The sequence below is a fragment of the Accipiter gentilis genome, chromosome 2 (assembly GCF_929443795.1).
Source record: "Accipiter gentilis chromosome 2, bAccGen1.1, whole genome shotgun sequence".
Classification (NCBI taxonomy): domain Eukaryota; kingdom Metazoa; phylum Chordata; class Aves; order Accipitriformes; family Accipitridae; genus Astur; species Astur gentilis.
The window spans coordinates 40,568,335-40,596,036 of NC_064881.1; the positions used below are offsets into that span (position 1 = coordinate 40,568,335).

Here is a 27,702-nt window from a genome sequence, read left to right on the forward strand (position 1 = left end):
CACAACTGAAATAGTTGAAAAATTTATACTATCATTTTGCCAATAAATTTACTTGTACCTGGTGTGGATGGTCTCTCCAACATATTCAAATGATGGTAAATAAAGGCTTGACTGTCATGAACTGTGTCCATATCAATTTCCTCCTCTTCTTGAGAGTTTGAGAACTAAGATATTAGGAAAAAAATAAGCAGATGCTAATAACTCATAAGAATATCACTAAATAGAACTTAGAATATTTTATTTTTGAGGTAAAGTGGGGGTGAGAGGGAAAGGAAGTGATATCTACCACTGCAAAGGAATAAAAATTCAACAAAATTAAAAAGGGTCAGTGCCTTTTCTTCTTTCTAATTTACCGTGAAGCTGTGTGAACAAAAGCATTAATTGCCAACTTTAGTTCTTGCCAGCCAATAAAGAATCTGATGGGAAATGATTTTGGCAAAGTAACTGTAACAACTACTGTACACATATATACAATATATCTTTTGTTTGAACATAGCTTTAAGGGAAGTCAGCAGAAGCCACTGCTGTTATTCTGAATATCCTACATATTGTGCAAGTTGAATTTCCATTTCTTACTCTGATTTTGAGTTTGACTTTACTGTCTTCATTCTTCTCTAGTATTTGCCCTGGCTCCAATGGAGACCCGAGTGGCATATCAGCCTTCCTCTTCACCCCCTGCTGATGACCAGAAATGCTGGATGCTGTTTCCTTAATAAGATGATCATCCTCCTGAAGCAGCATTAAAAGACCAAAATTAGAAGATAGCAAAAGCCATGTTTCAGCCTAAAGAGACCTGATAGCTGAAAACACTTCTGAGTAAAGTGGGTGATTTGAACAAAGTTTTCCCTGTAGTTCTGGCAAAAAGTATTTCCTAAAACCCTGTATGGATTTGTGCCAACCTCTCCTACAAACATAGTTTCTCTTTACTTCTATCCCTGCTGCCTCTGCATATCTATCATTGGCATCTTTTCTGTCCATGCTCACAATCATGGTACTGTTGGTGTGCAACAACATTTGCTGCCTCTGAATAGCCTTTCTATAAATCTGTGCCTTGCAGACTCTCCTCAGTCCAAATCTCAGTTGAAAAACTGTGATAGCCTCTGATCTACACAGGGAATTTAGCTAAATCTTATTTTAGTTAGCTTTAAAAGCTAATGCTTGCTTTGTTGAATAGAAATCATAATGAGCATTTGTAACTTGTTGTTTTGGTTTTTTGGTTTTTTTTTAAATTTCACAACAGTATTTATTAAAAAGAGTTAAACTGGTTTGTAAATTACTGCTTAGATTATCAACAAAAACAGGGTCAAAGGTATATAAAAATAGCAAGAGAGTCTACTAAGTTACACATACAGTCATTAAAACAGGAGACAGGTGTTCCAACAAGTCCAATACACAAAATATAGAAGGAAAAATAGAGTATCCACAGAAGCAAACATAATTAAAAGCCCACTAAAAACTAGATTAAAGCTGCATCATAGACCCTCAAGAGCATATGTTGCTCCACTCAACTGCTCTTCCTCTATCCTACAAAGGGCACTGTAGACCCACAAACTCTTGCCCTGAACAATTCAAATTCAATTTTATGAAGTGGGTTACTTTTACCATCCTCAGCAAATTCTATGTAACAAGTCTATCAGTACTGATTTTAACATGTTTATGCTCTCAGAATATACAGTCTGCTTTAAAGAATCTAGTCAATCTGATATATTCTATCACCTGTTAATTCTTTTTTTCCCCTCAAATACATATTCCCCTGTTTTCATTCCTATTATTTAACTCAAGACACTGCTGTTGTGAAACACTTTTGGATAAACTTTGCCTGATCTGAGAGGCAGGGGGTTTTTTTATGTTACTGCTCTGATATTTTTTTACAAGGAAAATCAGTTCCCTGAATTTTGGGGGAGTTACAGTGAAAATGGTAACCTTCAAGTAAGGGGTAGGACAATGGAGATGAGGCATAGGAGAAAATACGAAGGATGAAGTGTGAATTGAGGCTTATACTAATGCTGTATTTTCACACTAGTGTAAGCCAGTACTGCTGCTGAAAGAAGCAGCCTCTTCCTCTTCCTCACCCATTTCTGTCCTGGGCTGCCACAAGCATTTGTATAACTATATGATGAACTGGACCAGGAAACTGACCCAGCAGGGAATATAAGTTCATAAAAAAAGGTATTTTTCAACCAGATTCTCCTCTGATCCAGCTCACTGGATGTGAGCATAACGGAGAGGACAGTATAGGAAAAGGAAGAGTTAAGAAGAAATTTTTTGATTAAGATAAGTCTGGCTACAAAAAAAGTTTGGATGTTCACTAAACTGCAGCCTAAAAACCTGCCAACAAAATGTCTCCTGCTACTTAATTCTGATGTTTATGCACAGCAAATTAGGACTTATTACATGATCTGTAAATATGTAGGATAGCTCTAATGATATTTGACTCCATCATCATTTTCTCCCCCTACTGGAAACAGCCTGCAAGGTACTGTGATAATTTGCACTCTCAGTATACTTCTGAATAAAAACATTTTAGAAATTAACTATGGGACTGATAAAGTAACAGTAAACCATCCTATTCAAAAGGGTGCAAAGTGTTTCAAACATGCTAACCACATGTTCACATTCTCTTTCAGGATTTACTTCTAAGCAGTTTCAATCAAATGTAGTTTTTGAAACCAAGAAGAATTTAATAAAATTATTCATTATTTCCATGTCTGTTGAGTTTTTCCCCTTGTAATTAAATTTGTCCAACAAAAAGACTTGCAGCAGTGGCAGTTATTCTTAAGAAAAATATGACTTGAATAGCTTGTAATATCTATTTTCTAACTACACAATTAGGACCGAAGCCTCTGAAGCCAGAAAGATATCAAACAATGTATGTGATTTTTCAGAAGTTGTTACAAATCCTTCAGAGCACAGTGCTAAGTAGTCAGATTCAAGTGTTCAATGAAGATGTGTTAAAGTTTCAACTTTCACATTTCAAAGTTGTTTAAAAAGAGGTATACCTATGTATTTTAAGATGTAATAAATTTACTGATAAAAGGTTTTGTTTTGGAAAATTGCATAACTTGCCCATAAGCAATATTCTTTGTCTAATTAAAAAAAGTTTTCATCACAGCATCAAACATTTCTGTGAATCACTTCATGTCTCACAAGCAATATAGGAAAAGTAAAGTTTTATAAAGAACAGAAACGATGAGATGAGAAAAAACAAGTAAAAAGCTTGCATATGCTACGCAAAACAGTTTTAAAAAGTCAAAAAAGTTATGGTATATGCCAGCTTTTCAAGTGGAAGGAATAAAGAGGAACAAGGTATAAAGGTAGCTTAGGCAAAGCATGAGAAGCTTAAACACAATACAAAATTAAATCAGCAACCAATGCAAGCACTCAGAGCCAGCTGAATGGGATCTACGCAGATGGTTTGTCTTACGGTGTTCTGAAATCCTACTGACTGTCCATGATTGTTAGTACTATTCACAGGTTCCTGATTATTTGCAACTGATTCAGGGATAATCGTTGGATTAAGTACAGCCTTCTTTTCTTTCAGATTAAGAACAAGTCCAAGCTCTGGCAGTGGTAAACAAGAAGGTCTGCTGAGGCCAAAAAGTGTGAAATAGAGGTCCACAGCACCACATCGTAATCTCCAGTCATGTGAAGTTCCTAAAATCCAAAAGAGATTATTGTTAATACAGAGATACAATCTTCTCCTCCCCCATAAATAAAACATTTTAAGTGATCTGGATCCACCAGAGCATGACATTTTCTGTGCTTCAGATACAATTCCCTCATTATTCCTGCCTCTTATTGACTCAAACTCACCTGCCATATCCTGTTTAAAAGGAAGGCTTTAAGTTGTTTGGGTTGTAAACTGGACACATTTAGTAAAACAAGACTGACAAAGTAAGTGCTATAATAACATAATGAAAAATAAAACAAAAATAATCACACTCGTATGCTTTTACTTTTGAAGTTTCACTTTAAGTTTTACTATCAGACAATTAAATAGAACATTTGGTTACCAAACTGGCTTCCCGTATCAATGGATTTGGTCACACTTGCCTATATATTCCATGAAATGTAGTAGGAGCCTTAAGCATGACTGAGATCCATACCCTTTGGAAACCACACTGATAGAGAACATGGCAATGCATAAACATGCTTTTTGATGTCACTACTATGTCATGTACTTCACTGGATACTCAATACTTTAATTTGTATTCATACTGGTGATATGTATTCTTACTGCACAAAGCAATGCTTCATTGATTTCATTTTTCAGTGCAAACTGTGTACTGCTTTTATCTCTTCATACACAAATGGTCAAAGCACGTTTGGCACCAATCACAACAGAAAGACATCTAACATCTGGTGCAAGGCTGCAAATACAGTGATTCTGGTGTTAACTCATCCCAGCTCTTGACTGATTGCAAGTTTATTGAACATATTGTTCCACAGCAGGAATAGAACTGTATCTGGTAAACAAGACACAGATGTGCCAACTGCCATGTTAATGTGGCTGTGCAAGACTTAGCACAAAATAAAATTACAAGATCTATCCCTGTAAATAGTAAGTTTCATGGGGCTTAATAGTGTTTTGAGTAAGCTTAGCTGTACATACACTTACCCAGTTACAAGTCAAAGCAATATGAATATTAATCTGGACATTTCTAACATTAAAATACTCTCTAGAGAATGACACATTCACAAGTATTAATTTTAAAACTATTCTAATATTTTAACAACAAATAATTTAAAACTAGTACATCTTAAAATGATATGAATTCCCATTCAGTATGTCTCTCCTTTTCCAGCTGAATAACTAAGCTTAAATACAATTGGTTGCTGAATTTCTCTGCAATCTTTGGAACTTGTGAGCATTACCAATTTAATGCAGATTAACAAGGGGGAAAAAAAAAGATTACATATATCAATCAGAGTCTGTTTTCTATTGCATGTGCTTATTTTAAATGAAAGCAACTCATGATTCTAGAATCATGCAGCTTTAAACCTGGCTACTAACTTGTCTCGCATTAACAAACATTTTTTTCAAGGCACCCTGGAATGCTACAGTTATCCCTTACAGAAAATAAATTGAAACATTATGTCATCTTGATGCATAGAAATTTAAGTACTTAAAGCCCCATGAATCATAGTAAGAATGTATACCCTATTTGTTACTTGCAAAAGGAGGCAATGGTTTTAAGTAACACTGCACACACTCTTCTCTCAAGAAAAAGGAAAAACAAACTCTCTGATGGTAACATCAAAATAGTTTATTTTCTGCGCCTGACACCTGGCAAATCCTATGAAACTGAACTACTAGTAGTCTCCCCACTTCAGCCCCTGGAGTGTAGCTGTAAACTTTTAAACTCTAAAAATAATGATACACAGAAAACAGACAGCCTTCAATGACCTAAAAAAAGCTATATAAACATTTATATGTAATCTATGTAGTAATGTGCCAGATGTTAAAGGGTAGTTTGTCAGGACTGGATAAAACTGCTTCAGTAATGAAAAACAGGTCAATGGTAAAGATGCAAGCCCTTCTCTCATTAGGATCTTTCCTAATCACACAAGGCAAATTGAGTCTTAGGTTTATAATGCACTTCTAAAAATCTCATTTAAATTATCTATACAAATGTTATCCTCTCATATTCTCCCAGAGTTTAGTAAAAGAGGACAAAGAGAGACTACCTAATCTAAAGCAAACTATAAAGAAAAAGGTAACACAGACACCATCATTTGAGGAAACATTTGCTTTGAACATAGGGGTCAAAGAATCATTCTATGCCAAAGTGTATCAAAAGCACACCAGAATAGTAGACAAAGGAATGAAAACCAAGATTTGGTATGCTGGGTCACTGAGAAAGTTTTGTAAGTTCATACATGATACTGAACTTCTGAGACTGAATTTTCAATTTCTAGCCATAGAAACTAAGAGACATCTTGGCATATTCTGAGGCAAGTCTTAACACTTATTTCAAAAAAAACTTACAATAAAAAAAAACAACAAAACAACCAAACAACAAACAAAAACCCAACCTGAATTCATCAGTTTCCAAAGCTGATCTACCAAAGCTTCATTACATAAAGGGGACTCCATGTTCTTGGTAAAAGGTGGATTCTTAGTCAGCATATCCAGAATCTTATGCCTGAAAAAAATAGAAAAAAACATCTTCATTAAGTCCAAATGAATACACTAAGAATACAAAGTCTGTTCTATTTGCAGTATTCGTAGAAACTTATTCAAATACAGGATTCCTTCCAAAAATTTAACCAATGTTTTATGCTTTTAGCTCTTCCTTCTGTCCCCAATATGCATAGACACAGGTTTACCATCAGCAATGTAACTTAAAAAGTAAGGTGCAAAGCAGCAGGATGTTATTAGCCATCATTTTTGTACCTGTTAAAAATGTAGGCTATATTATGCTCTTCTGTTTAGTAACAATCTTTTTTGCACACTGACTTGATCATTACAAAGAAGGAGCAACATTGGCAAAGAAACTCCTTACATACTGACACCAAAGAATTTTTAAACAACTTGAAATGTTTATGACTGATTCAAAATGGCAGGACCAAAACCAGTGACTTGCACATTTTTCTGAAAAGGAACAGCCATCTCTTAAGTTACATTGGTGTATAAAGATTCTGCACTTACCATGTTTGCTTACAATATTTACACACTGAGCTGAAAGTAGATACATTTTTCCCCACTTTCTTTCTGTAAACTTGGCCTTGAAAATATTTTATGAATGAGAATAATTATTTGGTCCATTACTTATTATTTTAACTATTTTCCCTGTATAGCCAGCTTTCCCCTTGCTGTCTTACACATTTGGAACAAGAAAAGTCTTACAGTTTTTTTTTTTTCTTTTCTTTTAGAAGGGGCTTACATATTGCACTCAGAAATTTAAACTCCTCTTTAAAAAGGTACAAATCAAATTAAATCTCCTTCCCAGACTGAAGCTAAATTTCCTCTAGTGAGTCTAACTGTATCTACTTTAACAAGAATGACAGAAATAAAATAGAGAACAATCTTGCAGCTATGATCTTTGCAAGAAATCACCTATAGAGAGAGTAAAAGTAACACTATTTATCTTTGAAATTCAGTATTTTAATGGTGGCCATTAAGAACAAAGTGTTGGGAAAGAACAATGATCATGAACCTTGGTATTCAATGGTGTATAATGAATGTGCTACAATATCCAGTCACTCATTGGTGAAAACAGAGTTGAAACAACCAGTACTAGAAATTACACCATATTTTCACATTATACTTTCACCCCATCTACAGTCTAACAATTGCTTTACACTCCTTGCTGGCAAAACACTGTGTGCACTATGTCTCAACCTTTGTCTTTTCTAAATATCACAAAGTCTTTTTGCCATATGCGACATCAGACTTATATACTTTATTTATAATCAGGGAATGACCTCTAAATTCAGACTTCCACCACACGGGTAGAACATAAAAGACAAAAATAATATAATGGAGATTAAGAACAGAGTATATTAATTTTTGAGATGTGAACCATTGAAAGATCAAAATACATTTCTATTTATATAAAATAACAAGAAGAAAAAACAGTTTTATGAAGAAGTATTAGGCAGTTAAGCATTTGGTCTATTCTAGTGATTCCAGGCCAAGAATTTACTTAGTAATTCCAGCATTAGTAAAAATACTGGTTCTTTATTAATTCACTAACCTTATGTAGGGTACAGGATCATTCTGAACCATTGTAAGCAGCCACTGTAGTTCTTCATAGCTCCTATCAACTGCAAAGAAAAATAAAATAAAATGCCTATAAATATATATAAACTGGAAGGATTTTGATGAAGACAATCACAGGTTCCTGAATTAGCACACAAAGAGCTTGAATCACTGCAACTAAAGAGCAATTTCATTAATTGTACTGCAAATTCAAAGTAAGAGGTGGTTTACTTTACACTGAAATAGAAATGTGCACGAAACTCCTTCATGCTTCAACTGTTCAATAACCACCAACTTGACTATTAGCAGGTAACTGTCACTCATGAGCATTGATTGGGAAGATCACAGAGTAAATGATCATCTTGATATTATGTGCTTCCTAAAACAGATGCATTCAAGTATCTTTTCAACAATCAGAAGTACAGTATTTTCTCTAAGGAATAGAGAATATACAATTCCCATACACAGGAATCTGTGAAAGATTATTATCTATATGTAGGACTGAAAGAGGAAGACTACAGGGCTTATACAAAACTGCAAGCATACTCCTCTCAGTAGCCTTCCTTAGTTTTTTAAATCAGTATACTTCACAATTAAAATGGATTTTGAAACTTATCGGCACATGCTTCTAGAAAATTGCTGCCTGACACTGTTGGAAACAAAATCAGCTTGTTAGTTTAAAATTTAAATCACATCACAAAATTCCTTTGATTGTCAGAGTAACAGTGCAAAAGAGGAAACAACACAGGATATCATCATCACTGATTACACAAAAAATGAAGGAATTTTTATGTAATCTTTTTCTCAGGTGTATAATTTTAAGATTTTACAGCAGTATTCTCGTCTCATTTCCTCAAAACAATGAAGAGCTTGCTTCGGCTTTGCTTTACTTCAGAATTTGGAATGTATTAATCATTCCTGTACAGACAGCTCCAAAAACATTTCTGTTGCTTTCCATTTTGTGGTCCTAGCAATGTACTTCTTTCTTCCCCAAGCCTACTGTATTTTCAGTACTAAATACCTTAGTTCAATTTTCCTTCTTGATTTCAGTCAGTTTTCAGTCAATTTTTAAATACAACTTTTCTAGTCCAACCAGTTCTAATACCTACTGTTCCCTTCTTATTTCACTAGGGTAAGTTGCTTTTAAAGGAAGAGGCAATTATTCAGATTATATTATGAGAATCAGCACTTCAGTTCTAATAGAAGTTCTTTAAATACTTCGGACAACTAGAACATAAGATCTCTTCAAAACATAAGATCTCTTCCTAGGTTGGGCAGAGGCAGCCAAATAGTTAAAAACTACATTATAATATTGCTTAGAAGATGGCTGAGTAGTCTTTTGCAGGCCACTTGCAAGTCAGCTCTGCTCTTCCCACAATCCAGCAAAACAGAACAGGTTACACTGGTGAGGCACCGAACTGGGCTGATGAGTCCTGTTTAGAGGCAGAATGTATTAGCCCATGTTCTGTACCATTTAGACCACAGCTACACAGTTATGGATGCCAGAGCAAATTTGTATCCATACAGACCAGAACTGCAATCTCAGATTTTGCCTTAAAAATTGAGGAAATCTTTGAAAAGCTATGCCTAGGACAAACTTTTAAGGGATTAGTAACTGTCTGTGCTCAACTCCATGCACAACTGCTTTTCCTGACAGCTACCTTGCTTGGGATAGAAGGCAGCTAGAACAGTGCATGCAAAAGTTGTTTTGCATGGAAGAAGAATAATATTGTATAACCATGCAGCAGAGACGCACAACATGGTGAACACATTAAGTCACAATCATAAGCAAGCTGCAATTATTTCAACAGCTACAAAAGGGATTTAAAAATGGTTTTTGATTAGAAAATAAGAAATCTAGGAGATGAATCCTGTAGGCTGACAGTACTGGATAACAGAACCATGAAACACCATACTTTTTTGGTTAAAAAAAAAAAAAAAGTCTTCTTTGCTTCTTAAACTTATTTCTGCTTCAAATAAAGTAAGTCTTGCCTGCTATTTGCCTTATAGTGTAAACTAGGCCTGCTAGACTTCCAAAGCTTTGCTACTAATGCATTTAACCTGCTCTTCAAATTTATATAGCAACTACAAAACATTTTGGGGAGCAATGACAAATTAAATCTGATCTTGGGCAGAACAAATCTTATTAGCCAGAAGAATCATAAAATCATACAACAGCCCAGTTTGGAAGGGACCTCAACACATCATCTGGTCCAACTTTTCATGGGAAAGGGAGCCTAGATGAGATTATCTAGCACCCTCTCCAATCACATCTTGAAAATCTCCAGCAATGGGAACTCTACCACATCCCTGGGGAAGTTGTGCCACTGATTGGTTGTTCCCACTGTAAAAATGTCTTTTTTATGTTGAGATGAAACCTCTCCCCATGCAACTATTACCCATTGCCCCTTGTCCTTTCCACATGGCTTCTTCTGAAGAGAGCGCCTCCGTCCTCTTTGTAGCTGCCTTTTAAGTACTGGAGTACTGTGATGAGGTCCCCCTGAGCTTTGCTTTCTCTTCTCTTCTTCAGGTTCTCCAGTCCTCTGATCGTCTTTGTGGCCCTCCTTTGGACCCTCTCCAGTCTGCCCACATCTTTCTTGAATTGTGAGGGCCAGAACTGGACATGGTACTCCAGGTGCAGCTTGACAAGCGCTGAGTAGAGTGGGATGATCCCATCTCAAGCTCTGCTGCTACGGATGCAGCCCAGGATCCGATGTGCCTTTGTTGCTGCAGGGGGGCACTGCTGACTCATGGTCACCTTGTTGTCCACCAGGACCCCCAGGTCCCTTTCAGCAATGCTGATCTCCAGCCACACAGATCCTAGCCTGTACTGGGCTCTTTGGTTATGTTGGCCCAGGTGCAGCACCTTGCACTTGTCCTTGTTAAACTTCATACAGTTCTTGCTTGCTGGCTCTTCCCACCTGTCCTGGTCTCTCTGTAAGATGGCTCTCCTTTCTGACACATCTACCTCACCACCCAGTTTAGTGTTATGAGCAAACTTGGTGAGGGAGCTGTCAATGCTGTGGTCCAGATAATTTGTGAAGATGTTCCCTGCGGGACCCAAATTGTGACAGGCTGCCAGCCTGAGTAAAAAACATTGATCGCCATCCTCTGTGTGCAGAGGATGACCCAATTTCCTACCCATCTCACAGACCACCCATCTTTGTCTGTATCTTGCCAGTTTGTCTAGAAGGCTGTGGGAAAAGAAAGATGTGTAGGTTTTCATACTTCTGGTAGACATAAAAACTAGTGATTGCTTTCTGAAGTAAAAATCCTCTTCAGATTTTTTCAAATTACAAGAGATGGTGCATCAGTTCTCAATTACAGCAGAGCATCTCTGACCCTAAACTTTAACATTCATGTGATTCGATAATCATGGGTATTTACTTAGAATGGTTTGTTGTTACCTCTTCTAAGTACGCAACTGCTTTGTTGTATACATATAACTACTAATAGTCATATAATTTTCAGAAGCTAACTTAAAAAAGTTAATAAACCCTGTTCACTTCAAGCCAGTTTAGATCAACTGTCCAAGTCCTTATATGCCGCCTCAAGCATTTTACAGAGCTACTGTGTCTCAAAAAAAGCCTTACTATTAACAGCAAAGAAAACAACTTATTCAGTTCCATGGAGAAATTATTTCTTTTAAAGTAACTTAAAAAAATGCAGTGCTATTCCTGCCCTGAGAGTTGACAGAAAAACATGGGAGTTCCACACTGCCCTAGAAAATACAGACTTTCCTTTTTATGGAAATTACAAAATCCATCAGCTTCCTTTACAAGAACTGTTAAAAAGCCAGCTTTGGCACAAGCAACAGGCATTTGATAGCTACTGGTTTACATCCAGTATGAACTGGAAACCAGGTAACTGGGAACAATGAGAATCAGACCTCTTGGCAATAGACTTCCAATCATTTCTCCTTCCAAATCCAGGTTTAGGGCTCTGCTAGACAAGTGCTGCTAACTTCTATATGGGTAGCTGAAGAAGTCAGTTAGCACACAGAGCTTCCAGATTTACCCCTCCACCAAAAACTTACCAGTCTTATAGCAGGAGCAGAAGCTTATGTGTTCAGTGGTGGAAGGTTGTATTTAAGAAATGATACTGATGACCAGTAGGCTGTGTTGTGAATTGTAGTGACTTTATAGCAGATAGATATTTGCATCTGCTACCTCTGCATCAGAAAAAAAGCTGTTGGCAGTAATACTCTAATCCATCATTTCCAGATCTCACAGTGAACTCAGTCAAAAATTACATTCAGCTCAATCACTGATTTCTTCAAGTAATCTTTCTACTACCTTTTACCATTCAAGTTTACCTTCTTGTATTTCAAGCAACTTACTCTACCTTGCTTATACAGCAACCCATTTAATCAGCTGTTTTAAAGATGTACTATATTATTTTGCAGTACAAACACTTTATTATCCAAGTCCGTTATTAACTATAAACACCATCCATAAAAGGTCAAGAATTAAATGAGAAAACATTTTTTCTATCAGTTTGTCTTTCCAAAGGGTGGGATGAATTAGTGAGGAGATTATTCTAAAGGAAGCAGGCTGATGAGTAAGCTTTCCATTCTCCTGCAAATCTTTCCACTAACACTCTATGAAGGGAGGAACAAAGCAAGTAGCCTAACAGAGAGAGATGCACAGTACCAGGAGAGTTCTGAATTCTAGCTGGGTATCACTCACAGGGTCACCAAATGGTACATGTGCCATGGGTTATGGATCCAGAATGCTTGGTGAATTACAAGACTGAGGACTGAGCCTGAGAGTGAAGTTATTAGTTTTTCTGTATGACAGTCTGGTTTCAGTCTGGTAGCGTATGTATAAATTCTGCCAGATGCGTTCACTCAAGACTCCAATTGCCTTAAAACCTCCCATTGCCTATCTAGTTTGAGAAGTCTTTGGACAGAATGACAGCAGTAAGATCAAAGTAATAAAGCCCTTATAAAAAAGAGAAAACAATTATTCATGCAAAAAGCAAAGGAAATTCTCCATTACCCTGAAAATGAAAACATGAAATTTGAGGCAGAATAATTACAAGTCTAGAATCACCAGTCTGCTCACAGAGGAAGAACTGAAGTATTTGGCCACTTTGATAGGGATAACCCTTCAAAAAAAGAACTGTCACAAGTTTGCTGAACAGAGAAAGACTAACCCAAATAAATGAACAGGCCAATGTAGTACTAAATTAATTTCATAAAATGCAAATTATAAAGCTATAATTTTAACTGCCTCTAGAAAATCTGTCAGGAATGAATTTCAACTTCAAATGGCATTTAAGAAAGCTACCCTGTATTTCTTTCAAGGACCTGCAACAGTCAACTAAGATAAAGACAGTATTGAAAGAATGGAAACATCTCACAAACATAAGCTATGTATAAGGAATGGCAAAGCAGAATCAACAGTAATCATTAAAATAATCTAAGTTTCCAAAATCTATAACCGTTAGATGCATGCAAAAAGCAAAATAAAGAGATTAGCAAGAAGGTAAAGCAAGACCAAGAACTTTGACTAGCAATTATGGCTGAACACAATCGAATCAAAATCACTGAAAATGAAGCATTAAAAAGAAAGTGCCAAAACCCCTTGCCACTACTCATTGTGCTGTCTACTCATTTCAAAACTTAGGTATCTGATTCAATTTGCAAGACACTGAGAAACAATGCTCACCACATCGTCATAAAACTTGCATTCTCTAGGACAAAGCATTAATAGAAATCTCAGCTTCTTATCAATAAATCTGTCATCACACAAGCTTTTCTGGTGGACACTATTTCAACCTAATATTAATGAGGTAAGTATTACCTTTTTCTACTATACCACAAGTGTTAAAGTGTCAAAATACTTGAAAAAAGTACCTTTTGTGTAATCAACGACAGCCTCCAATGCTGCTATTCGGACATCTATGAAGTGCCCATATTCTGCATATGACTTGAAGAGAGCGGGATCACTTGGGACATGACCATTCTTCTGAAGCACTCGAATAGCTTTTAAACAGCTAGATATGGCAGAAAGAGGAAATTTACATTAGGTTTATGGAATACCAGCTAAGAAGAACAAAACTATTTTCTTCAAAAGGAAGTACTGCAATTTTTCTAGAATTGTTATCCAAATTAACATGTTACTTTCACAGCATTAACACATAGCTCTCCTTTACTCTGAATTAGGCAGAAACACAAACAAAATTCCCCACCACCTCAAATTCATTGTTTGGTTTCAGTAGAACTGTACTAACTCACAGAGAAAACACAGCTCAGATCATGTTGTGTACTCTACAGATATTGTTACAAGGCTACCTTTTGCAAAACTTTCGTAAATGCTTTTCTGAAAGAGGCACAAGCATGATGAATCTACATCTGCTATTGAAAGTCTACATTGATAGAAATTAATGTTGAAAAATAAAGCAATCAAGACAAACTTGCACTACCAGCTTCTGGAAATTAGAAAGAATTTGACATTTAAGATTAAGACACACAAGCTAAAATCTCAAATCCTAACTACAGAAGGGCACATAAAAAACAAATAAGTAGTGTTAATCTGTCTGCTCTCTTCATGTGTACAATTATTAAACCACACCTGACTGTAATGGTATGCCTGTAACTGGGAAGAAGCTTCTCCATATTTAGGAAACGGGTAATTTCCTCAAGAATAAGTCGAACATCAGGATTTAAATTATCCAACGTTCGAACTTCATTGTTCACACTGACTGCAGGAGTTACAGAGTTGGCTAGGGCATCAATCAGCTCAGCACGATAGTAGTTGTCTGAAAACTAGATAAAAACAGCATTTAAACACAAGTAAATATAACAATATATATTCTTTAAAAGCTAAGAAACGTTGAAGCACTGTTACAGAACAAGATCTTAAAACAAAAACCATGTGAGAAAGCAAAGCAGGAATAAATTTGTTCTGAAAATGGATTTGAGAGTGATTGAGCAAGCAGACATACTATCAATCATTATTCTTTGCTCTGTAATAAGAACATATTAATAGTAATACAGGAATATTAATAGTAATACATTGTTTTATAAAAATGGAAAAAACCAGGCACATTTCCAGATATGGAAAGTAAAAGCCATTATTTATTTCTAAATGTGAGCATCTAAAACTACCTGTCTGTTTCTATATTATGTACCAAGGTTACCAACGTTAATGCGTGTTTAGCACCTCACAAAATCAGACAGTTTATCTAGCTAGCAACTTCACAAGCTTCTGAGGTGAACTAATGGGTTCGTTGCTGCTTAGTGAGGAAAATCTTGCTTCTTAATTCACTCCTTTTATCTGGGCTTACTGTTTCACCCCTTCCATTATGCTGGTTGTTGCATTTGTTGGTCGTGTTAATAAGCAGCAAAAAGTATAAAATAAAATTTAAAAAGCAGAAGAAAGTACTGGATCTGAATATTAGTTAATTTTATCTAAACAAATCCACTATCTGTCAGATCCAGTAGAAGATGTCAAATACATGCATGGAAGGGGGATGTGGAAAAGTGAGGTGGGGTCTCTCCTTTGGTAGTGTGGAGATGTTAGCACAACTCACCAAATTTTGTGGCTACAGGTGCTTGCATTCACGTGTCTCTCTACCTGTTCACCCTCTATCACCCTCTTATTTCAGTAATCTTGCAACAAGTGTCTTGTCACAGTGTGTGTTTCTACACACAAGAAAATGAGGCTTAAGACGCTTCAGATTTGTTCCACTTAACTTTGAGCAATTAATTGGGAAGATTATGCTAGGCTCCTAGCATTTGTAGACTTCCTCTGTAGCTAGGGAGATGGAATTTTGTATTTGTAAGATCTCAGGATCTTAAAGGTCATCTAATCAGCTTTCAGAGGTGGTCTGTCTGGGAAGGAAGTTTAGAAGACAACACTTCTAACTCACATGCTTCAGTTTTGTGATGGAACAATATTAACCTGGGTTTCAGCTGTTATTTAACTAGATGAAGACAATCCAGGTCTGTGAGCTAGATCTGACATTCAGAACCCAGAATCCCAGAGTCCCGTATATTGTTAAAAAAAAGATTATTTCCTTTCCTTGCTCTTTCAAATACTATTCTCAAGGTGAAAAAAACCCCAACAAACCAGCACTTAACTTTGCATACTACATGTTAGCCTCATGCACGTTGTCTCAAAACACATGGATCTTTTGAATAAAAAAGATTAAGGCAAGAAAAGTATGCGTGCAAATGAAGACAGGCAGGTCCTTAGTAAGTCAACAAGCACAAAGAGCTTTGAAACAACCAAGAAATGCTGCCACAGAAATGTCAGCTACAGAACATTCTGTAACATTTACTGTTTAGCTTAGTGTACCACCTATTCATCCACTCTCCTAGCCATATATTTACTCTCCTAACCAGTGTATTAACTAAGACTTTTTTCAACAAAAAAGTGAGAGATTAAAATAAACACATTCTTTACCTTATTTTTCCTGTTATCGTTATACTTGATCAAATCCAAAATAAACATTAAAACCTCCTTAGGACAGAGGTTGTGAACATCTCTCAGAAGGGCCATGGCAACAGGCATAGTCTGTGTAATAAAATTAATACTAACATCATTCTTACATTAGTGAAATGATAGTTACACCCTGAAAAGAACTACATCCTGAAAATGAGCACTTAACAATTTTACAATAGCAAATCTCTGAAAAGTTGTTTTTAAATGCTTTTTGAAAGTCATACCACATGCTATATAATATTCAGATCAAATAAACTATGTAATTATTGCTCAGTAATCAGACATAGTGCAGACATTTGAAAAAACTGTGTATCCAAGAAAAGACTCTCAAGTCAAGGCACTATCAAAAAGGTAACAAATGAAAAATAATGAAACAGAAAATGATGATGGAACTAATTCCGAGACAGGCAGTGAATTTGGGTGTTTTCACATGAATGTGATGTCTAAGCTTCCATTACCATTAAGAAGTATAGATCGAATACAGTCAGTAAAGCCTGAAGAATTATTAGTCAGACAGGTATTAGCTCCACTCACATAGATATAGGGAGTCTTACTCTAGATCTAGAAACGTGGGACATGGGATTAAAAGGGAGAAAACTGTAAGATTTAGTGGGAAAGAATGAACAATGACAAAAAGAGCAGAAAAATATAAAAGAAGGTCCAAGAAAGAGATGAAGGGAGAAGGATGAAGAAGTTTTGGTCAGAGTAAGAAAACAAAATTTGAGTTTTCTCCAAAATCAGGAATATGAAATCTGTGAAATAAGAACTCAATCATCCAATAACCATAAAGTAAATCTTGAGAGAAAACCATTGTAATTCATTTTGTTATTCACTGTACAACCAACAACTACAGGTCTCAGTAAAAGAAACCCACATCAACATCAAAATAAGCTGCAGCAATATATGATGTTGACAATTAATATAAAGGTGAGGACAAGAAGGATTATGCAGTGCCTTGAACTAAAAAGCCCACCAATTTAAGATAAGAATTATAAGATTTTATTTGCCGTATATCATTGCCATTAATGAAGACAGGTGCTGAATTTACCTGAAAGATAAAATGAGTAGCTTTGTTACTGTGCAATAAATTCCATTTAAGAATTAGCTCACAAATATTTACAAATAATTATTATATTTACTCCATCATTCTGAAGAAAATACTAATTTAACTTCAGCTACTCAGACAAAATTGCTAAAATTTTGTTAACTGATTTTTGACTAAGATGGAACAAACAGATGCCATATAAGAAAGAACTAGTTACTTTGGGTTTTTATGAAGGGGCAAAGCAGGACTGTGCTATCCATGTTCCTGTAGTTGTCAACCATAGGAATGTTTTTGTATTTTGACATTTCTTTTAAAACATTCAGTGAAAAAAATAAATTTTACCTTTTGCAGAAAGTAGCTTTGAAAGTTCATGAAGTTGTTGGTCTTCACAATGTTTGGACAAGTCTTACAACAAAACATTCGGGTAAAGAGTGACTTCATGGCTGGTGGTCCTGTCCACGTACTTACCATGGAATTTGCAATCTGTATAATTAGGGGGGAAGGGAAATCGCATTAACATCACCACTGCAAGTTTAGTTTGGCTGTATTAAAATACACATTACCCACAATCAAAAAGGATAATTGCCAAGAACATACTGTCCTTCAAATAGATACGTTATTTTCATCAATGTATTGTCTTATATTAGCTAAGTTTTCACTGTCATCCCCAATGTATCATCTCTACAGTAAAGGTAAATTTTATGGAAATTGTTCCACTTGGAAGATGTCTGCAACTAATTATCTTTCCATGATAAAGTTCTGTTCTTAATTATTTTCTCTTTTATATTTTAGATGAAAACTCTGTGTTTACTAAGCCAAGTTTTTCTGACTCTACAGAAGCCAGTGATGGAAGAGGCTTTCGCAATACCAACTTCCCAAATTTACCCTGCCAGTAACCTCAGCCTAGACTTTAAGTAGGCCTCAGCCACCATAAGACTAAAAGACCACCCCTAAAGTGAAAGGCAAGTCAGCTACCTCTAAATTTAATCATAATTCATAGAGACTGTGTACTGAGACAAATGTATTGCTATAGTCTATTTTGGTGTAACACAGTAAGGTTCCACAAAGACAAAACTGCTTTTGTGCCTTCCCAGCATCCTGGGTTTCATACATTTGCTGTATGGAGCCGTGAAAGCCTGCAGACAAGAACAACTACACCTGATGACAGATTAAGCCTGATGACAGATTGTGTGCACGCACACACACAAACAAATGGGGCCAATGCACTCTACAAAGTAGCGGGAATTTCCATTGTTACAGACCTACTGCAAAGGAAAAAAATCTGTTTTCACACAGAAGAAAATGAAATCGATGATTTCCTTCTAAGGGGTATTACATACACAATCAGACAATGAAAAGTAAGAAAGAGGCTATCTGAAGATGGGTAGTAATCCATTTCACCACTGCTCTTACATAAGATGGGTGCTTTATTACTGAAAAACATTTTCCCAGTAAGTCAGGCTTCAAAGGAAATTCACAGAGAGAAAATACTGCAGTCAGACTAGATGTTCCCTTTGCAATAACTTAAGTCTTCAAACTAAAGATACAGGTATAGCTTTTTTTTAAGGTACATAACGACTCTTCCTGCAGAAGAAGCTTAATACCAAAGACTGCTTAGAAACCACGATGATGAACTTAAAACTGCAAATGTGAAATTTATGTAGCTGTGTAAAATAAAACTCAACCTCCAAAATATTATCAAAGTTTACTATATTTACAAGATATTTGCTATTCCATTAAAATTGGGGTGAAAATTTTTAAATATTTTTTAACTTCTGCTTTTTTAAGCACTTAATATTGCAAAATCTATAGATGAACAACAGTATTTTCAAATTAAATCAATACTAATTAAATCATCATCTTTTCAGTATTTTTTGGTCTCATAATGTGCTGACTCATTTGAATTTCCCTTTAAATACTGACAGAATCCAAGTTTTCTATTTATTCTACTGATATGCTATACACTCTGAATTAAAAATATTTGCACATTCCCCACACCATAAAGCAAGTAGCCTGTCTTGTATTACTTCTACTTAAAAAGATGGCACGTACACTCTATTTCTGCATCCTTCAATTCAGTATAGCATAAAAACCATGGCCTAAGATGTAACTGTCATGCACAGCTATGAAACTCCGCAATGTCTGAGGCGGGAGTGGTGGTGATGGTGGTGGAGTTTGTGGTGGTGGTGTTGCTTTTTTAAACCTTATAGCACATCACCAACACTGCAATGGATTTGAACTGGAAAATCAACCTGCATACTCCAAGGAATTAAAATTGTGACATTGTTCTCTCCTTTTTCTGTAGGGTTATTTGTCATGGACTACTCAGCAAAGTATGTGCGTGTGTGCACACATGCATCTATTAACTTCTTATCAATGAGGATTTAGTATGTTACATGGATACTTTATGCCTGAGAGACTTAAATGCTGTTTTACAATGAAGTATACAGTACATTTAGAAAGTGTAGTAAATTCAGTTTTATAATTCCATTGTCACCTATCATTTCTCTGTATCAACATGAGAACACCAAGAACATTTCACAACAGTAACCACAATCCAGCTAGAAGTTGCAAATCAACAAAAAAGAACCCTCCCCCTAATAAACATGAAGGACTTGGCTTTTTTCCAATAAAGAATACAAATCGTGAATATTTACAAGCTGAGAAAATTAAAATGACTTAATGACAACAGGAAGTGATTGTTACTAACACCATGATGTTGGAACTAGTAATAGAATACATTACAGTTTCCTCCTTGGTAACTTACATAAACATATCTACAACTCTGTCCTGCCATGCTCCTTCACCTTGATTTAATGTCACGGCCATACTTGCCGCTTAGCTTTATTATCTTTTTTCTGTAAGTCAACAATCTTCTCTGGAGAAGCAAGATTTTTCATACAATTACAACTGAGCAAAATTGGTTATGGTTATCTGCAGCTCAGTTGCCTGAGAATTCAAAGTAATGACAGAAAAAACTATTACATTTAAGTGCTATAACAACTGCTCTTTCAATATTTACACACAGAATATGCACTTTTAAATATTCCAAGTGAATTCATTATAAAAATGTGTATATTTTAAGTCAGATACTAGCAGTACCAGTACTATTACATACACTGGCAGTATTACATCAGTGTTTCATAACATTAAAATACTTTGTCACAAACATTTCTTGGGTTTTGATTTTCGAAATATGGCCAAAGGATTTATTGCTGTACAGGTACTGATTTATTCTCAATAGGTAGACAGCAGAAAGTAAGCTATAGCCAATAATCTGAACTCTACAAATTGCCAGTAAGTATGCCTTTATGTCCATAAAAGTATGTCAACAACATGCCTTTTTAGAAATTCTTATTCTTCTTTGTTTCCACCCAGTTGGGTTTATAGGGTTCTCTAATTTTCATTCTTAATGCAATTTTCTGTCTAAAGAAAAAAGATCTTCCCTTTTCAAGGCAATTATTTGGCTTTTTGATATTTAATTGCAGACCAACATGATGTTTATTTTGTGCCCCTATTCAATCTGAAACAATATAGAGCAGCAATCTGAATTCACATTAGACAGACAGATGAATTTCAGCACTTCAGAGTTCTCAACAGACAGGCCAAGGAACTTCCCAGTAAAATAAAAAAATGTACTTTGGCTCTGAAAAAAATTAAACAAAAGTCTTTTATTTTTACCACTTAATGAAATCCGGAAAAATCCCTTGTGGTTTTCATGTCTGACATCTCAATTTTGACAATTATGAAAGCCTTCTACAGTCTCCATTTACAGACTAAAATAATACAGCTTTCCTTTCAAATCAGTCATGTTAAAAATACTTGGCAAACACTTTTAAGAGGCTAAATATCAAGCCAGTTTAAGAACTGATGAGTGTTGACCTGTTTTCAAACATTTACAATGCCTAGTGGATTTCTTCTCTTACTCCCATCCACACCACCTTACCTTTGCAAGGCAGAAGCAGGCCAGCATTCTCACTCGGTAGAAACATTGTTCCTGTTCTAGTATATCAGTCAGTGCAAGCCGTGATGCTGGAGTAGGGAACTTTTCCAATGCCAGAATGGCTTCTTCTTGTGCAACCACATCTCTCTCATATCGAAGCTGATACTGCCACATGAAATCAGATTGTTCAAATTCTACCTTCCTCAGTACTGACATATCAGGATCTATTCTTATCCAGAGCAAAGGGGAATCAGCACTAAGACAGACATGAAAAACATTAATAGCTTACAACATTTCAAGACTATAGAAATTCAAAAGATGTTCTAACTTATTCCGAGTTATTTGTAGATTCAAAGAACCATTAAAGAATCGAAGTTAGAGGGGACTTTTCAAAGTCACCTGGTCAAAACTCCTGCTTCTAGGATGGCAATTCTATAGCCTCCCAGGGCAATCTGTCCAAATCTCTAACGTCAAAGTGAATACAGTGTTTTAGTATTTTTAACCTACAGATCTGAGTTCATGGTAACTACTGTATAATCTCAATATATTTAATTCTACTTCCTCAGACACTATAACTTTCATAAGTGAGCAGCACTGTATCACCTTAAGACTGCAAAAAAATTTCTGAAGAAAGCCTGGTCATAAACATCCATTTTTTTATATACTATTTTTTATCAATAGATGTGAAAGTGCTTTACAAACACACACATGCTGTGATGTTGAAAGCTGACAAGGGTAACCATGCAAATGCACAAAACTGCCAAGCCAAATGATGATAAAAGTGAAAGTATCAACAGACAGGATTAAAGTTTAGTGCTACAGATAAAATTACTCAGTTGTATTCCACCCAAACAAGCATTTTATATGTTAGTATTCACACAGCACCATGACTGCAGAAGTTATTTATGGGAGAAACAAGCACAAACTATATAATAAAGTCCCTCAGTTTTCCACATAAAAATTGATAACAGCAAAATAAAGACATGGAATTAGGAAAGAGTTTGCAATGATGAAAAGAGCATCATTATAAATATGATGCATATTTCTGGATACATTTGTAGAATATCTAGAATTACAGTCAAGATAGTAGCTAAAGAAGAAAGGAGAGTGAAAAGAAGAGTGCATACACGGGATTTAGAATAGAAAAGAATGAAGATTATTATATATGCTTGGAGTGTAGTAGTCCAAACTGGACAAAAGAATGACAGCATCGCAGATTGAAGTTTAGCAGATAAACAAAGCATAAGTGACTTGCATAAAATCATACAGCAGTTCAAAGTTAGTTCGAGATCATTGAGGTCTCAGCTCAGTGTAATGTGATAGCTACCTGAACATAACTCATCAGAACTACTCACAAATATTTATGCTAATTGCTTTTAAATACAATTAAAACAGTACTTATTCATATGTCAGCTATCATATGGAATCAGTAACAATAACTTGCTCAATGAAAATATCCCTTATAAAATTATTTCTCATGATATTTTAGGTGAGGTTAAATTTACGAGAATTTCTAACACTTTTAAGGTGACAAGCAATCTATCCTTCTTCAAAGAGACACCATTAGTTTTCAAAAGCAGATTATTTACTTCCCTCAACAAGCAAACAAGGTACCAACACCTTCAGTATTTCTAAGAGCACCACTAGATCCAACTCAAGGAGGGTAAAGTGAGTATTTACATTAAGCAAGAATTTGCTTCCAAAGAGCTGAACAGTTCCAAGTGAAATTAACGCCAGTATGAACTTCAGTACGAAGCATTTCATCACTTATTTTCAATCTAAAAGGATTCTTTCGTAATTAACCACAGATTTCAGGAACTTCTCTTAGTGCCAGTTAAATGGTCTTCATCGAGGTCCAACAAAAATGGCTCTTACTTTGTTTCAAGCAAATTCTTGTTTACCTTTTACCTATGAAGTCAGCTGAAAGATATCATTAGAAATGTGTAAGAAAGAATCAAGTAATTTCTTGTATCACCTTATCATGCCTAAGTTGTTTTTTTTTAAAAAACTGATTATAGTAGCTAACATGTACATTTTATACTTCACTAGCATCTTCCCAGCTACAGAAGAAAAGTCTCAAAGCCAAAAAAGTGTGGTATAGTCTTGAAATTTGCCAGTCATATAATGAAGTACATTACTATCAAATACTTCAAAATAGCATGCTTTAGACAAGGGGAACATGGCTCATTCTTACACTTAGAAACTCCAACAAGCTAACTTACTCCATAGCAGAAAGGTCCATGTCCACCTCTTCTCCATTCATCAGTGGAATCTTTTTCTTCTTATTTCTATTAAAAAAGAGAAAATGAAAAAAACCCAGGTATTAATTACCAGAATAGCAAAGGTATGTTTATAAACTGACCTTAAGCCTGCAAAAGTACTCTCTGTGTATTTTACTACACCAAAAAATAATGCTGTCTCCAGCAAAAAATATTGACAAAACTGAGCTGTGCATCAGTTTTGTTCAAATAATCACCAATACTTTACATTGGTTTAAACTTGACTCTCACCATTTTTACAATTACACATAAGCATACAACTTCGAGAAGTTGAGGTCAAAGTCGTTATTAAAATACATTAGGAAACTGAGAGAATCCATTCAGGAAGTATGCAACTTTTCTTGCTCATTAGGTTTAGTGAACAGCCCTGGCACTCTTAACAGAAAAGGAAAACTATACAAGTGCTTCATTCATATATCTTCACTTGAGGTACTCCTCTGGCCTACATTTGTCTTCCTTCTAATTTGCCTTTTCCATTCAAAGGCATTTTGAATAATTTGATTAATTAGACTCTTCATTCAACTCATTCTATATAAATAAGCTCTTTATAAAACTTTAATAAAATTAGTTATAATTAAGAACTGCATATAAAATGTAAGGTTTCTTGCTGTCCATAACCAATAGTAAATCCTATTCTCTCCCCTTACATTAGAGGTAAATCTTATTCAGTAAGATTAAGAAAATATAAACACAAAATTTAAAAAAGCATATATTTGTCATCAAATCCACTATATGTTTTCATATATCCACATTCAAAATACCTACAGTTTGTAGTTTAGTTCTTACCTTCTGCTTTTAGAATGGCAAGGTATATCATGTTTAAGACTGTTTTCTTCAATCTGCAATGTGTGGTTGAATGATCCATCAAGTTCTTGCACTGTCACTTTAAGAGGACCCTTCAGGTTCACAAGATTTTGTTATTAACATTAAAATTACGCTTATTAATGTATACATCATACTTGTACGTGTAAGTAGAATATGGAAAATTGACCTTACCACGTATTTCTGAGTCCCAGGAGACGTGTAGTCTTGTTTTATTTCCAATTCCAATACATTACGTTTTCTATTAAATGCAAAGCTACCATAAAATTTTACCACTCCACTCTGATCCCTAATAAGCAGTATAGGAATTTGAGTGCACAACGCAGTAGTTACAAATAATCATAATTCTCAGTGTTTTCATTCTTTACATTCGCTTTATGCTTCTTTATTCCTAGAACTTCCTATCCCAAGAAAATCAGGAAACAAAAACACGTTTGTTCATGAAATTTTAAGATTTTTTTTTTCTTTAAACAGTTCTTTAATGTACAATCATGTATCTTATGGAGAAAAACTGAAGTACAATGAAAATTATCTAATAAGAAAAAAGTCATTATGAAAAACTATATTGGACCCCACCACATCCAGTGTCCTCAGCATGCTCTCGAGAAAGTAATTGAGTAAGACTTCAGTAATTTCAATATGATTTGGTTTACTATATATTTCAGTTAAATAAAACTCAGGGCAAACTGTAGACATTAGCTTCTGTTTTCTATCCACACTACATTTAACTCCATTATTTTATTGCTGAGCATTCACGTGTGTGTGTGTGTATGTGAGTTCACATATATATGAGAGCATATAATATGACTGATAAAAAGTAATGATCTCACTCTTCATTTTTATCCCAGGCAACAATTTCTTCAACTCAACTGTTCCTATGAATAACTTCGTCATTCATTATTTGTAGGAGAGCCATTACTACAGTTTATTTATAGTAAAAATAAACACTAGAATGAATTGTTTTAGTCTAGTGCATGCTCCCAACAAGTCTCTTAACAATGTAAGACAAAAGCAGGGAAGGAAAACCTGTTCTTTCATGTCCTGACATTTAAGACAGGAGCTTCCTGGTTCAAAGAGGCTTCTTATCATACAGGCATAATTAACTTTTCTCCCAAAATATAGTCATTTGGCTAGATACCTCAGACTGGTTCTGGTCGCAGTGGCTGACTTCATAAAGGTCTGTGACTTTGTCATCGGGTACCAGCTTAAGGCATTTTTAGTGGCTTCTTCAGCACAAGGTTTAAACTCAGCATCAACACAGCACTCATTAATAGTGTAAGATAGCACTAGTTAATAGTAATAAGATATCCTCCCAAACAATACAAAGACCTCCTGCAGTCTTACAAGGTGGAAAATTTACTATCACAGGTGCAACAGTGTTTGAAGCATGGTAGGGAAGTTGCAACCATAGGATTAAACACAAGTTAAAGTTAACAGGATCAGCCTTGGGGCCAAAGTCCAGAGAAGCTGAAAAATCCCCAAATCTGAGAGTTACAATTCTTTCTTGCTTACAGAACAGATGTAGTGAAGAATCACCCAGCTCAGATGGTAATGCTGACATGTAGGTATAGCTGCAGTGTGAATATATGTACATATAGAACCCTTATTTTCCTCAAGTGTTTGGCACAGCTAAATATGGAAATTAGAACAATGTATATTTATTCTTTATGGATACTTTTGATGCAGATAAAATATTAACTTGTCATATTACTCTATAAATATTAACTATACAGTGTTTTTTAGTTAGATATTGAGATGCACGAACATTAAAGTCAGCTCAAATAAATAATGTCTAAATATAAACACCTACTTCTGTTTTCTGTTAGAAAAGGCATGGTTTTGCTGCAGTCATAAATTATTTTAGTCTGCAGTCATGTTAAATAAAATTACCAATTAAACCTGTTAAATGGAGCAAATTCAAATTTACCATTATATCAATCCAAAATAAGAAACCCTATTTCTTGACTAATATCACTGAAATTTGAAGAATCAACACACAGAGGTTTATTTTACCTGAAATTGTAATATTAACACAAGCTATCAAGCTATTAAATGTTAGTATATTTTAAACTATCAATCTGTGCTTTACGTTACTTCTTTCGCAGTGATTTACTGGAAATCACATCTTAAAATGCACCAGACTATAGCATTTTCCATGTCAGACTTCAGCATATTTCTATGGGCAGTGTCCTCTGGAATCCCTTTAGTGTAATTTGGCTTTAAATTCCAGCAGAGTTCTTGTGCTTCTTTCAAAGTAAAACTTAAAATCATGAAATCCTTTCTAGTACAGAAATGCAAAAAAGCCAGCATACTCTAAAAGACTATGAAAGGAGTGTGAACCTGTGGCTCACATATATATCTAATTCAAAGAATAATGTACTTAACTGTTTTAAGCAAAGATATTTCATGTCTTTCTTCACATTCCTTTAATAGTGCCAATTAAAAAACAAATTCATTCTCCGTATTAACAATCCTGACCAAGAATAAAAAGGATACACCCACTGCTTTATTAAAGGTTGGATGTCTTTGCCAGAGACATTTGAGATAGATTTCAAAAACCCAGATGTGGAAACCAACATCTGACTCCACATGTGTGACTGGAACTTCTGAGATGAAGCAGTGCTGGCCAGACTCAACAACTTGTTGAAAACCTAAAACGATAAAAAGTTATTACTTTCATTAAATACTTCAATATATAAAATAAGCTTTTCTGTTTAGTTGCAGCTGAATTGCAACTAAAAGCCAATAAAATCATTCTCTGATAACTGGCCTCAAAAAAAGTCTTTCAAAATAAAGACATTTCAGAAAATTATTTGCTTGTCCATAATAGAAATTGTGATTTCCAGACACAAATGTATTTTTACTTAAGGCAAACTATCCACCATGCTAAGAAAGCTCTGAAACTCCAGCTTCTTAACATGAGAAGTGTTTAACAGTAACAAACTAAAAATGTCTTCTTCACTTATCACTGCTACAGGTACAACTTATCATGCAGCCTTTTAACAAACATACTTGAATTCAAAATGGAATACAGACACACATTTTGGCACCCGTTTTCTATTTCTAAGCACCTCTGTACTTCAAGACCATATATTTGTGAGGTTAGTCACTGCAAGCAGGTGTGGTCTTCATTGACCAAATTATAATGCAGAGTGTAAGGGGTGCATTTTTAATCAATTCTTTCTACCTGAGCTTTTTCAAGGAACCAACTTCCTCAGAGTTACATATACATACACAAAATCCATTAAAAGACCATCAGCTTTCAAAAATTATCTGCAGTAAAAGAGATCACTGACTATATCTGCTTTTAGAAATAAAAGTCATCAGGTTTTCTGCTTTGCTATTCTTTTTTAAAAATTGAAAACAAGAATTAAAATTTATGCAAGGAAAGCTGTAAAAAAAGGTGTATCCGCTGTATTTCCAACCTGACAACTGCTTATAATAGCTCTAGCCCA

General features: G+C 35.2%; 1 protein-coding gene across 3 annotated transcripts in view; it reads right to left on the reverse strand.

Annotated features, from left to right (window-relative positions):
• TAF2 (TATA-box binding protein associated factor 2) overlaps positions 1-27,702 on the reverse strand; it is a 65,255-nt gene that overhangs the window by 11,958 nt on the left and 25,595 nt on the right. For 2 of the 3 annotated variants that reach the window (XM_049824548.1, XM_049824566.1), the window contains 14 exons: positions 26,744-26,898; positions 24,422-24,536; positions 24,212-24,321; positions 23,369-23,434; positions 21,150-21,402; positions 17,546-17,686; positions 16,120-16,230; positions 14,284-14,477; positions 13,566-13,705; positions 7,701-7,770; positions 6,037-6,146; positions 3,425-3,654; positions 577-729; positions 59-164 (listed from right to left, as the gene is read on the reverse strand). In XM_049824548.1, coding sequence (XP_049680505.1) covers positions 59-164; positions 577-729; positions 3,425-3,654; positions 6,037-6,146; positions 7,701-7,770; positions 13,566-13,705; positions 14,284-14,477; positions 16,120-16,230; positions 17,546-17,686; positions 21,150-21,402; positions 23,369-23,434; positions 24,212-24,321; positions 24,422-24,536; positions 26,744-26,898 — 1,954 coding nt within the window. The remainder of the gene's footprint in view (positions 1-58; positions 165-576; positions 730-3,424; positions 3,655-6,036; positions 6,147-7,700; positions 7,771-13,565; positions 13,706-14,283; positions 14,478-16,119; positions 16,231-17,545; positions 17,687-21,149; positions 21,403-23,368; positions 23,435-24,211; positions 24,322-24,421; positions 24,537-26,743; positions 26,899-27,702) is intronic. The other variant, XM_049824557.1, reaches the window with a different exon arrangement.